This window comes from Lipotes vexillifer, unplaced genomic scaffold, assembly GCF_000442215.2.
Source record: "Lipotes vexillifer unplaced genomic scaffold, Lipotes_vexillifer_v1.1 scaffold329, whole genome shotgun sequence".
Taxonomy (NCBI): domain Eukaryota; kingdom Metazoa; phylum Chordata; class Mammalia; order Artiodactyla; family Lipotidae; genus Lipotes; species Lipotes vexillifer.
The window spans coordinates 2,095,321-2,108,986 of NW_006774067.1; the positions used below are offsets into that span (position 1 = coordinate 2,095,321).

General features: G+C 36.4%; 1 protein-coding gene across 2 annotated transcripts in view; it reads left to right on the plus strand.

Moving 5' to 3' along the window:
• Positions 1-1,048: 1,048 nt before the first annotated feature.
• KRR1 (KRR1 small subunit processome component) overlaps positions 1,049-13,666 on the plus strand; it is a 19,620-nt gene continuing 7,002 nt past the window's right edge. Inside the window, exons 1-5 of one of the 2 annotated variants that reach the window (XM_007448760.1) lie at positions 1,049-1,168; positions 11,174-11,346; positions 12,688-12,822; positions 13,019-13,144; positions 13,232-13,315. In XM_007448760.1, the coding sequence (XP_007448822.1) occupies positions 1,084-1,168; positions 11,174-11,346; positions 12,688-12,822; positions 13,019-13,144; positions 13,232-13,315 (603 nt within the window). In that variant the 5' untranslated portion in view covers positions 1,049-1,083. The remainder of the gene's footprint in view (positions 1,169-11,173; positions 11,347-12,687; positions 12,823-13,018; positions 13,145-13,231; positions 13,316-13,666) is intronic. The other variant, XM_007448761.1, reaches the window with a different exon arrangement.

Genomic DNA, 13,666 nt, shown 5'->3' on the forward strand with positions numbered 1-13,666 from the left:
ACACACAGGATAAAAGCAAAAACCTTTACATAATTATGTGTCTTGTGATTTTCTGTCCCTAAGTAATTACTTTATTCATGCATCTTATAAAAGAAAATCTTTTATAGAAGATACAAGAGGGTGATTTTCAGATAAACGTTCCCCATTTCACTAATGCAAGAAATTCAACCTATCAAACACTTTCCCTATTTGTGCCGCAGAAAAATTTTAAAACGGCAACAATAAGACCATCCATCAAAAGAAGTCTTACCTTTATCGTGTGTAAGAACTTTTAGGTTCCGAGAAGTATAAAGATTTGTAGTAGAGATGAACCTCACATCTTGACGTCAGCTATATATGCAGTGTTGGGGTACACAGGAGTTAGTCATTTGGGGAAATGTTAGGCTAGGTGAAAAACTTCAGAAGGGTCGCTTAGTTACTACACCTCTGGCTTAGAGAAATGCCACGATCCTAGAAAGTAACCATCAGAAGCAATGACTTTGAAAGCTTACTTTCCAAAAAAAAATCAATCTTAGAGAGGTTTTAACTTTGTTTTTGTTTTAAGGATTAGAAATAATGCAAATAAAGTGCCCGGCACAAAGTTGTCTCACAATAAATGGTAGCTATTACTGTCGCTTCTTGCCATCATGGACCGTATATTCTCATAGCTGTACCACTTCCCAACGCCTAGCACATATTGGTCGATCATATAAATATTTATCGAATGAATGAACGAGTGATATCAGTACGATTCAGGTTGCACTCCGGCTAAATGCGTTCCGCGTTAGACCCTGAGGCCAAGAGAAAACGATAGAGAAAACCGTCTCCGACCTACCCCCCCCCCCACAGTGCTAAACTACAATTCCCAGCATGCTGTGAAACTCCGTAGTTGCAGTGCGTCCGGGAAGAGAAGTCTCCGGCTCGCCATTGGCTCCGCGGGAGAAGCGTAGTAGTTTATGCAAATACGCGGGCTCCAGTTTAAGCACGCACGGAGACTGCGCAGATCTCGTCTGAGTTCTGCGGAACTCACTTTGAGTACGGGGATTTTAGCCGGTAGGATTTAAGAAAAGGTTCACTTCCGGTAGCGCCGGAAGCAGCTTGAAGATGGCGTCCTCCAAGCAGGAGGGGCCAGCTACAGCGTCTAGGAAAAGTGAATTTCGTAGCCAGAAGCCGAAGCCGGAGAGCCGAGGTGAGGTTGTTTGAAAACCAGAGACTGGGGTTTGGGGGTTTTGAGTTGGGGTTTTTTCATTTCGCTGGCTGGGAACGTGTAAACGCCGCCTTGAAGTTAAGTACCTGTAATTGCTGAAGGTTGGGGTTGTTGGCCGGACTCGCAGGAACGACTGGCCTGTATGGTGCCGGCCGCGTGTTCCTAACTAATTGCTTTTGCTGGAAGCCCCCAAAGTAGGGGTCTTGCTGGATGCGTCTTCTGTAAAAGGAAGGCGCTTCGGGACCTTAAACTCGCGGCGGTGTCTGGAAATCGTGGGCAGAGTGAGGGGTGGGATGAGGTGGGAGTAGGAGGTCGTTATGCATATGAGTGAACGAGTGATAGAGTGATAATGGACTGAGACAGACATAGTGATAGAAGGAGATACCAGGCGTGTCTTTAGCGCTAGTTTGTCAGCCAGTGAAGAAGTTTTGGAACGTTTATTATTGTTCCTGTTTATCAGGTTGCTGAAGTATTAGCCAACACAATTCCTGTTCATTCAACTGCGTTAATTGCTCTCTTGCTTTGCAGTCTTGTTTTATCCATTAACTTCTGTATGATTGACAGAAAGAGAGGCCAGAGAAATAGCCCGGGGCCTGCTCAACCTGACTTATTGGAAGTGTTAAAAAAAAAACCCTTGAACTCTCATTCTTTGGGCGTAAGGGAGATATTAAACGTGATTCGTTGTTGTTTTAGTTAAGTGTATGGCAGAGAGGACAGTATATATGCAGCTTAAAGAATAAAACCAACAGGTGAGAAGGAGCACACTCAGACCATTAAGTAGAATAGAGCATTACCATACCCCCAAAGCCCCCTACATGCCCTAAAGTAACCATTCTGAATCGTGTTGATTATTCTGTTTCCTTTCTTCATAGTCTTGACCACCTATGCCCAAAATGTTTTAATTTCGACAGTTTTTGAATTTTATATGAATGAGAAAGGATTGTAGATATTCTTCTGTGTCTTACTTCTTAGGCTAAACTTTGTTGTTATTATTCAATCAGGGTAATACTTGTAGCTGTGGTTTATTCTTTTCCCTACTGTATGATGTTCCCTTGTGTGAATACAGGCTAATTTATGTTTTCATTTTCTTTTATATCACACCCCACCCCCACCCCCCGCCACTTTCCCCCATTGGTGTCCATATGCTTGTTCTATACATCTGTGTCTCTACTTTTACTTTGCAAATAAGATCATCTATACCATTTTCCTGGATTCCACATATATGCGTTAATGTACGATATTTGTTTTTCTCTTTCTGACTTACTCACTCTGTATGACAGTCTCTAGATCCATCCACGTCTCAACAAATGACCCAATTTCATTGCTTTTTATGGCTGAGTAATATTCCACTGTATATATGTACCACATCTTCTTTATCCATTCATCTGTCGATGGGCATTTTGGTTGCTTCCATGACCTGGCTATTGTAAATAGTGCTGCAATGAACATTGGGGTGCATGTGTCTTTTTTTTTTATACATTCTATTTTTATACTAAATATAATATACAATTATAAACCCACTTTAAATCTACAAAAGCAATATAATTTAAACAACAACGTTTTACAGTCTTTTTTTTCTTCTTCAAACAGAAAGTCACAAAAATTATAATCATCCTCATCAGTTCACTCAGTCCCATGTAATTAATTTTTTTTCATCTTGATCTTTTGTTAGCACTTTTATGAATTCATCAGTTTTCCATTAGAGTTCTGAAAATGCTTATTCCTTCAGTTCAGCAGTGTAGTCAGTTACCAGAAACCTGTACTTGTCAGAGTCTTTTCCATGAATTCCTTGAAGATGAAACCCTTTTATAGGAACATTTTTGCGAAAGCATCAGAGTACACCCAGAACTGTCTGTAAATGACAAAAGACTTAAAAAATGACCATGGTTAAAGATTTGATGAAAGTTCATAAGAATGCAATTGATGGGGAAATTTAGTTATTTCTGAGATATACATTTTAAAATAATAACTAGAATTAATGACCTATAACATTATACCAGAACATATACGATTTTAGGAATTTCATGTAATGTCTGAAACATTTATATTAACACATTTCCATACAAATAACCCAAAGTAAGTTTAGCATTCGTGTTTTTTAAATTTTATTTTTTTATACAGCAGGTTCTTATTAGTAATCAGTTTTATACACATCAGTGTATACATGTCAATCCCAATCATCCAATTCATCACACCACCATCCCCACCCCCCGCAGCTTTCCCCCCTTGGTGTCCATACGTTTGTTCTCTACATCTGTGTCTCAGCTTCTGCCCTGCAGACTGGTTCATCTGTACCATTTTTCTAGGTTCCACATACATGTGTTAATATACGATATTTGTTTTTCTCTTTCTGACTTACTCTGTATGATAGTCTCTAGATCCATCCATGTCTCAACAAATGACCCAATTTCGTTCCTTTTTATGGCTGAGTAATATTCCGTTGAATATATGTACCACAACTTCTTTATCCATTTGTCTGTTGACGGGCATTTAGGTTGCTTCCATGGCCTGGCTATTGTAAATAGTGCTGCAGTGAACATTGGGGTGCATGCGTCTTTTTGAATTATGGTTTTCTCTGGGTATATGCCCAGTAGTGGGATTGCTGGATCATATGGTCATTCTATTATTAGTTTTTTAAGGAACCTCCATACTGTTCTCCGTAGTGAGTGTATCAATTTACATTCCCACCAGCAGTGCAAGAGGGTTCACTTTTCTCCACGCCCTCTCCAGCATTTGTTGTTTGTAGATTTTCTGATGATGCCCATTCTAACTGGTGTGAGGTGATACCTCATTGTAGTTTTGATTTGCATTTCTCTAATAATTAGTGATGTTGAGCAGCTTTTCATGTGCTTCTTGGCCATCTGTATATCTTCTTTGGAGAAGTGTCTATTTAGGTCTTCTGCCCATTTTTGGATTGGGTTGTTTCTTTCTTTAATACTGAGCTGCATGAGCTCTTTATATATTTTGGAGATTAATCCTTTGTTGATTCATTTGTAAATATTTTCTCCCATTCTGGGGGTTGTCTTTTCATCTTGTTTATGGTTTCCTTTGCTGTGCAAAAGCTTTGAAGTTTCATTAGGTCCCATTTATTTTTGTTTTTATTTCCATTACTCTAGGAGGTGGATCAAAAAAGATCTTGCTGTGATTTATGTCAAGGAGAGTTCTTTCTATGTTTTCCTCTAAGAGTTTTATAGTGTCCGGTCTTACATTTAGGTCTCTAATCCATTTTGAGTTTACTTTTGTGTATGGTGTTAGGGAGTGTTCTTATTTCATTCTTTTACATGTAGCTGTCCAGTTTTCCCAGCACCATTTATTAAAGAGACTGTCTTTTTTCCATTGTATATCCTTGCCTCCTTTGTCATAGATTAGTTGACCGTAGGTGTGTGGGTTTAACTCTGAGCTTTCTATCTTGTTCCATTGATCTATGTTTCTGTTTTTGTGCCAGTACCATATTGTCTTGATTACTGTAGCTTTGTAGTATAATCTGAAGTCAGGGAGTCTGATTCCTCCAGCTCGGTTTTTTGCCCTCAAGACTGCTTTGGCTATTCGGGGTTTTTTGTGTCTCCATACAAATTTTAAGATTTTTTGTTCTAGTTCCATAAAAAATGCCATTGGTAATTTGACAGGGATTGCATTGAATCTGTAGATTGCTTTGGGTAGTATAGTCATTTTCACAATATTGATTCTTCCAATCCAAGAACATGATATATCTCTTCTTCTGTTGGTATCATCTTTAATTTCTTTCATCAGTGTCTTATAGTTTTCTGCATAGAGGTCTTTTGTCTGCCTAGGTACGTTTATTCCTAAGTATTTTATTCATTTTGTTGCAATGATAAATGCGAGGGTTTCTTTAATTTCTCGTTCAGATTTTCCATCATTAGTGTATAAGAATGCAAGAGTTTTCTGTGCATTAATTTTTTGTTTGAATAAAAAAAAAATCCCACAAGGACTCAGAGGCAAAAAAATATACAAATCAATTTTCACTGCAAAGTAAAGGACCTGTTACAGTGGAGGATTACTGGACTGAATGTCAATATTATGACATAGTATGAGTGTGTTTCATGTTTGGTAATTGCAATCATTGTTGCTTTTGTTGTGGTCATCCATTTACAATGCTTGGTGTTAGTTTATTTTTCTCTTGTAAAAATAAAATACAGAGTGTGTGTGTGTGTGGAAAAAAAGAATATGTACAGGTGGCAAATAAACACATGAATAGATGTTTGACATCATTAGCTATTAGGGAAATGCAAATGTAAGCTTCAAAGAGATATCACTGCATACCTATTGAAATGACTAAAATTTAAAAAAAATGACAACAGTAAATGCTGGAGAATATGTGGAGAAACTGGATCATTCATACATTGTTAATAGGACCTTAAAAATGATACAACCACTCTGGGAAAGCGTTTGGCAAATTCCTATAAAACTAAATGTGCAATTACCATATGACCCAGCAATTGCATTCTTGGACATTTATCCCAGACAGATGAAACTTATATTCACACAGCAACCTGTATGTGAATGTTCACAGAAGCTTTACTTGTAATAGCCTAGAACTAGAAACAACCCAAATGTCCTTCAGTGGGTAAATTGGGAAACAAACTGGTTCATCCATACCATGGAATATTACTCAGCAATAAAAAGGAACAAGCCATTGGTACTTGCAACAACTTGGATGTATCTTCAGATGTACTTGCAACAACTTGGATGTATCTTCAGATGTACTTGGAACAACTTGGATGTATCTTCAGAACAAGCCATTGGTACTTGCAACAACTTGGGTGTATTTTCTGAAGATACATCCAAGTTGTTTCAAGTACCAATGGCTTGTACTTGCAGTGAAAAAAGCAGTGAAACTGCTTTTTGTCATGACTGTGGTGGCGATTACATGCATGAAACTAGTGATATCTGAATAGTATCAAAGGATTGTGTCAGTGTCAATATCCTGTACTCTAGTTATGTGAGATTTTACCATTGGGGAAAACAGGGTGAACAATACAGGACTCCTCTGTATTTCTTAACTTCATGTGAATCTACAATGATCTTAAATGAAAATTTAATTTAAAAAGTAAATGGGGTTAAAATAAAAAAACAAAAAAAATTTTGTATCCTGCAACTTTACCAAATTCATTGATTAACTCTAGTAGTTTTCTGGTGGCATCTTTAGGATTCTCTATGTATAGTATCATGTCATCTGCAAACAGTGACAGCTTTACTTCTTCTTTTCCAATTTGCATTCCTTTTATTTCTTCTCTGATTGCTGTGGCTAAAACTTCCAAAACTATGTTGAATAATAGTGGTGAGAGTGGACAGCCTTGTCTTGTTCCTGATCTTAGAGGAAATGCTTTCAGTTTTTCACCATTGAGAAAGATGTTTGCTGTGGGTTTGTCGTATATGGCCTTTATTATGTTGAGGTAGGTTCCCTCTGTGCCCACTTTCTGGAGAGTTTTTATCATAAATGGGTATTGAATTTTGTCAAAAGCTTTTTCTGCATCTATTGAGAAGATCATATGGCTTTTATTCTTCAATTTGTTAATATGGTATATCACATTGATTGAGTTGCACATATTGAAGAATCCTTGCATCCCTGGGATAAATCCCACTTGATCATGGTGTATGATCCTTTTAATGTGTTGTTGGATTCTGTTTGCTAGTATTTTGTTGAGGATTTTTGCATCTATATTCATGACTGATATTGGTCTGTAATTTTCTTTTTTTGTAGTATCTTTGTCTGGTTTTGGTATCAGGGTGATGGTGGCCTCATAGAATGAGTTTGGGAGTGTTCCTCCCTCTGCAGTTTTTTGGAGGAGTTTGAGAAGGATAAGTGTTAGCTCTTCTCTAAATGTGTGATAGAATTCACCTGTGATGAAGCCATTTGGTCCTGGGCTTTTGTTTGTTGGAAGATTTTTAATCACAGTTTCAATTTCATTACTTGTGATTGGTCTGTTTATATTTTCTATTTCTTCCTGGTTCAGTCTTGGAAGGTTATACCTTTCTAAGAATTTGTCCATTTCTTCCAGGTTGTCCATTTTATTGGCATAGAGTTGCTTGTAGTAGTCTCTTAGGATGCCTTGTATTTCTGCAGTGTCTGTTGTAACTTCTCGTTTTTCCTTTCTAATTTTATTGATTTGAGTCCTCTCCCTCTTTTTCTTGATGAGTCTGGCTAATGGTTTGTCAATTTTGTTTATTTTCTCAAAGAACCAGTTTTTAGTTTTATTGATCTTTGCTATTGTTTTCTTACTTTCTATTTCATTTATTTCTGCTCTGATCTTTTTGATTTCTTTCCTTCTGCTAACTTTGGGTTTTGTTTGTTCTTCTTTCTCTAGTTCCTTTAGCTGTAACGTTAGGTTGTTTGAGATTTTTCTTGTTTCTTGAGGTAAACTTGTATAGTTATAAACTTCCCTCTTAGAACTACTTTTGCTACATCCCGTAGGTTTTGGATCGTTGTGTTTTCACTGTCATTTGTCTCTAGATATTTTTTGATTTCCTCTTTGATTTCTTCAGTGATCTCTTGGTTATTTAGTAACGTATTGTTTAGCCTCCATGTGTTTGTGTTTTTTACATTTTTTTCCCTGTAATTCATTTCTAATCTCATAGCGTTGTGGTCAGAAAAGATGCTTGATAAGATTTCAGTTTTCTTAAATTTACTGAGGCTTGATTTGTGACCCAAGATGTGATCTATCCTGGAGAATGTTCCATGCTCACTTGAGAAGAAAGTGTAATCTGCTGTTTTTGGATGGAATGTCCTATAAATATCAGTTAAATCTATCTGGTCTATTGTGTTATTTAATGCTTCTCTTTCCTTATTTATTTTCATTTTGGATGATCTGTCTATTGGTGTAAGTGAGGTGTTAAAGTCCCCCACTATTATTGTGTTACTGTCAGTTTCCTCTTTTAGAGTTGTTAGCAATTTCCTTATGTATTGAGGTGCTCCTATGTTGGGTGTATATATATTTATAATTGTTGTATCTTCTTCTTGGATTGATCCTCCGATCGTTATGTAGTGTCCTTCCTTACCTCTTGTAACATTCTTTATTTTAAAGTCTATTTTATCTGATATGAATATTGCTAATCCAGCTTTGGTTTGATTTCTATTTGCATGGAATATCTTTTTCCATCCCCTCACTTTAAGTCTGTATGTGTCCCTAGGTCCGAAGTGGGTCTCTTGTAGACAGCATATATATGGGTCTTGTTTTTGTATCCGTTTAGCAAGCCTTTGTCTTTTGGTTGGAGCATTTAATCCATTCATGTTTGAGGTAATTTTCGATATGTATGTTCCTATTACCATTTTGTAAATTGTTTTGGGTTCATTTTTGTAGGTCCTTTTCTTCTCTTGTGTTTCCCACTTGGAGAAGTTCCTTTAGCATTTGTTGTAGAGCTGGTTTGGTGGTGCTGATTTCTTTTAGCTTTTCCTTTTCTGTAAAGCTTTTGATTTCTCTGTTGAATTTGAATGAGATCCTTGCTGGGTAGAGTAATCTTGGTTGTAGGTTCTTCCCTTTCATCACTTTAAGTAAGTATATCATGCCACTCGCTTCTGGCTTGTAGAGTTTCTGCTGAGAAATCAGCTGTTAACCTTATGGGAGTTCCCTTGTATGTTATTTGTCGTTTTTCCCTTGCTGCTTGCAATAGTTTTTCTTTGTCTTTAATTTTTGCCAATTTTATTACTGTGTGTCTTGCCGTGTTTCTCCTTGGGTTTATCCTGTATGGGACTTGCTGCACTTCCTGGACTTGGGTGGCTATTTCCTTTCCCATGTTAGGGAAGTTTTCGACCATAATCTCTTCAAACATTTTCTTGGTCCTTTCTCTCTCTCTTCTCCTTCTGGGACCCCTATAATGCGAATGTTGTTGCGTTTAATGTTGTCCCAGAGGTCTTTTAAGCTGTCTTCATTTCTTTTCGTTATATTTTCTTTATTCTGTTCCGCAGCAGTGAATGCCACCATTCTGTCTTCCAGGTCACTTATGCGTTCTTCTGCCTCAGTTATTCTGCTATTGATTCCTTCTAGTGTAGTTTTCATTTCAGTTATTGTATTGTTCATCTCTGTTTCTTTGTTCTTCATTTCTTCTAGGTCTTTGTTAAACATTTCTTGCATCTTCTCGATCTTTGCCTCCATTCTTTTTCTGAGGTCCTGGATCATCTTCACTATCATTATTCTGTATTCTTTTTCTGGAAGGTTGCCCATCTCCACTTCATTTAGTTGTTTTTCTGGGGTTTTATCTTGTTCCTTCATCTGGTACATAGCTCTCTGCTTTTTCATCTTGTCTCTCTTTCTGTGAATGTGGTTTTGTTCCACAGGCTGCAGGATTGTAGTTCTTCTTGCTTCTGCTGTCTGCCCTCTGGTGGATGAGGCTATCTCTATATTTTCATTTTAATGTTGCTGGACATTTGGATTGTTCCCATTGTTTGTTATCATAAACAATGTGGTATAAACATCTTTGTACATACCTCCTGGTTGCCATGTTAGACAGTTTCTCTGGTTATGTACCTTACATGGGATTGGATTCCTTGAATTGTAGGATAGGGGATGTGCAAATAATGCTAAATCTTCCCAAAGGAGTTGTGCTGCTTTACACTCCTGATATCAGTAGATGAGCACTAACACTTGCTGTTACCTGAATTTTTCATTTCTGTCATTTTGTTAAGTGTGAAATCATATCTGATTGTGTTTTTAAATCAGACTTTCCTGATTACTAATGAGGTTACACGTCTTTACATGTTTTCAGGCTATTTGTACTTCCTCCATTGTGAAACTCCTGTTGATTTCCTTAGCCAGTGGGGTTTTTTTTCTTTGTTTTTTTTAATTCATAACCATTTAAGTGTTTAAATTGGGTAGGATCTTGGTCAGATATGCATTTTAAGTAATCACTATTGTAGAATTTGAGCATTTTTTGGGGGGGGGGATATTGAGACGTGAACGATACATAAAGACTAGCTAATTCTGTGTGATTTGAACCAGAAGTAGCAAAGTGGATGTGAGTATAAGAAACAGAAAGCAAGTTTACCTGACTGGAGTGGATAACATGAACTATAAGACCTGCTTCTTAAACTTTAGTATGCATAGGAATCTCCTCATGAGACTGTTAAGAAAGATTCCTGGGCTTCATCCCAGAGATTCACATTTAGTAGGTCTGGATGGAGCCCAAGAACTGCATTTCTAACAAACTCTCACCAGTTTATGCTGGTGCTTCAGGCCTATGGATCATATCTTTGAGTAGTACTGAATTAAAGTACAGCTGTTGGATTTAAGAGGTTCTTAAAATCCAGGACCAGGAGTTTTGATAAATGATATGGGAAATAATTTATAGCCCTTAGGAGGCATTTTGTTCTAGTGAGAGGAGACCTAGACTGAGCTTCATATTGCCTTACACAAGTCACTTAAAGTTTTTGAACTGAATATCTTTTATAAAATGGGAATAGTAATACCAGTTCTTCCTACCTTTTGTAGTCGTGAGAGTATACAGAAATAAGGCACGTGAAAGCTCTTTGGAAAACCTAAAACCCTGTACTAGTGAATATTAACTGAAAGGGTACACTGGGATCAAGCTTTTGAAAGTTTTATGTACACACACATGCACATATATATATATATACACATAGGCTGCACTTCATTGAGTCTGAAAGGTTACTTATATTTAAAATAGTAATGTAAACAAAATGGTGTTTGGGATCTTCAACTCTAAGATAGTGTGGCGCAGTAGAAGTTTGTAAGTATTGACTACGTACCAGGTGTATGCCAATAAGTGGGTCGAAGAAGAGTCCCTGCCCTTAAGGAACTTTGTCTTCTGAGGCGACTGAAATACGTACAATTTTAATACAGTATTTTGGTGATAATGATAGAGGCTTGTTCTTGGACTGTTGAATAATATAAAAAGCAGGGGAAAAGGAAATGCGAGGAGAGTGTTGGGAAGCTTGTGAATGTATGTATACAAGTGTTCAAAAAGTGTCCCAAAGAAGTTAAATCTGATGTATAGATTTTCCCCCCTTTGTAGATGAATCAGAACTCCTCACTGTTCCTGATGGTTGGAAGGAGCCAGCTTTTTCCAAAGAGGACAATCCCAGAGGACTCTTGGAGGAGAGCAGTTTTGCAACTTTGTTTCCAAAATATAGAGAGGCTTACTTGAAAGAGTGCTGGCCATTGGTACAGAAAGCCTTGAGTGAACATGTATGCATATCTTACGTATTTCCTTGAGATTTTGTTTTTGCTTATATCTTTTAAGTAACTGAATGTGTGCTGATGGATTTTTTTTTAAAAGGTGCTACCATAGCTGGTTAATTTGATTCCTTTGATATTTTTAACAGACTAGGTAATTATCCTTACAGTTCATTTGTTTTTAGTTTTGTGAATAATAGATTACTTGGAAAAATTCACATGCCTTTAAATATTTAGGGGATTCACAGATGGTCTGAAACTCACTTGTGAACTCCAAATTTCAGAATGTCTACTACTATAATGGTTGCCATGAACCTGTACAGTTTGAGCTGAGGCATACTCCTGGCATTGTTTAACTTGCCTCTGCCGTGCCCCTAGAGCAGTGTATTTGATTTTATTTTTCAAACTGGATTGAGACCCCTTAGTGAATCAAAAAGTCAATTTAGTGGATATAATGAGCCTTCAGAAAAAAATACATCAATGTATCACATGTGGTAAGGATAAGTATTTAATGAAGCTTTTGGTTCACCTGTGTGTGTATGTACACTAGATTGATAGAAAATTTATTTCTCAGCTGTGGCACTGCTTTAGAGTCATTTGTGTGCATTAGGTATGAGGGTGGTTTAGCAAACTGCAGGCGTGTTTTACAGCTGTCTACATCGGAGATTAGACTCAATTTTTGGATTTTTTTTGGTAAACTCATAGACACCCAACCTTAAGTTTAATTGTTCGTCATTCACTATATTGAAATATTCTTCAGATTATGCTCACAAGTTAGAAAACAGCATTTTTATTTGCTTTGTTGAAATCTGATTCTTCCATTTGAAAGTTAATGCATAGTTTTAATCACTGTAGTAATCATAATCACTGCTTTTATTTTTAAACCTATGATAATTTGTTTTTACTTTGTATTTAGCTAATACAAACCAGCTAGAAAAAAGTTTGAAAGGGAAAGTGCATTCTCACTCTAGGGAGCAGATTAGAGATTAGAGCTGGATCCAGCCAAGGTAGGGAAATTATATAGCTTTACATTTTTACCTTAATTTTTAAATGTAGCCTCATTTTGATTGATACATATTTTTTAAACTAGAGATAATCTTTATTCCAATAAGTATAAATTATTCTAAAGCCAATTATAAATGTTTTCAATTGCCTGAGTTTTTTATATTCTTTGAAGTCTAAAAGTAATCAATTATTTACATTAACTTTCTAGCTTCTTCAAGGAGAGAGTTAATGAATTTTGAGATAGCTTAATGGCAGACAAATTATTAATTTGGTTAGGATCGGCTCTGTAATTATCTAAAATTGAATTCATTTTCAGACAACTGCTTGTTTGCTCTTTTTGTATTGTAGCATGTTAATGCAACCCTGGACCTGATCGAGGGCAGCATGACTGTCTGTACAACAAAGAAGACATTTGATCCATATATCATCATTAGGGCCAGAGACCTAATAAAACTGTTAGCAAGGAGTGTTTCATTTGAACAGGTAAATTAAGAATTACAGAGACTTTGCTTTATTTGCATCAACATTAGAGACAACGTATAACACTGCGTCTCCTCCTGCACCATAAAGTTTTCATTTTTGTGCTTAAATGTCATTTTGTGCTTAAATTTCTTGGCTTAGAGAAGATATGTACTTGTCAAGAATATTGATGGAGTTTTCTTTTATATTTTCCCAAAAGGCAGTACGAATTCTTCAGGATGATGTTGCATGTGACATCATTAAAATAGGTTCTTTAGTAAGAAATAAAGAAAGATTTGTAAAAAGAAGACAACGGCTTATTGGTCCCAAAGGATCTACGTTGAAGGTACTTTTTATTAGTGAAAAAGTATGTCTTCCTCTTTTGTTAGTTTTTAAGTGTACTGAACTTCAACTTCTTGCTCTTTTGATATAGGCGTTGGAACTCTTAACAAACTGTTACGTTATGGTACAGGGAAACACGGTCTCAGCCATTGGACCTTTTAGTGGCTTAAAAGAGGTGAGAACTATTTATTCTCTTCAGTTAATTTTCCACAGAGAATAAATGAAATAATAGTTCATTGGATAATATATTGTTATATATATATATATTTTTAGAATATGCTTTGATTTTCCATTAGTAAATTCTTCATGTAATTTGAGGGAATTCATGTAATTTCCTGGACCCTAACATATTATGGCCAACCTTTGGTAACTGAAAAGAGATCCATTTCTGAATTAGGAGGTCTGCACATCATTACTCCCTCCACTTGAATTTTAAGTGGGCATTTAAGGTCTCAGTCTGTAGCAAACATAAGAAACACGAAGTCATTACATGCTTTTTTTTTTTTTTTTTTTTTTTTTTTTTTTT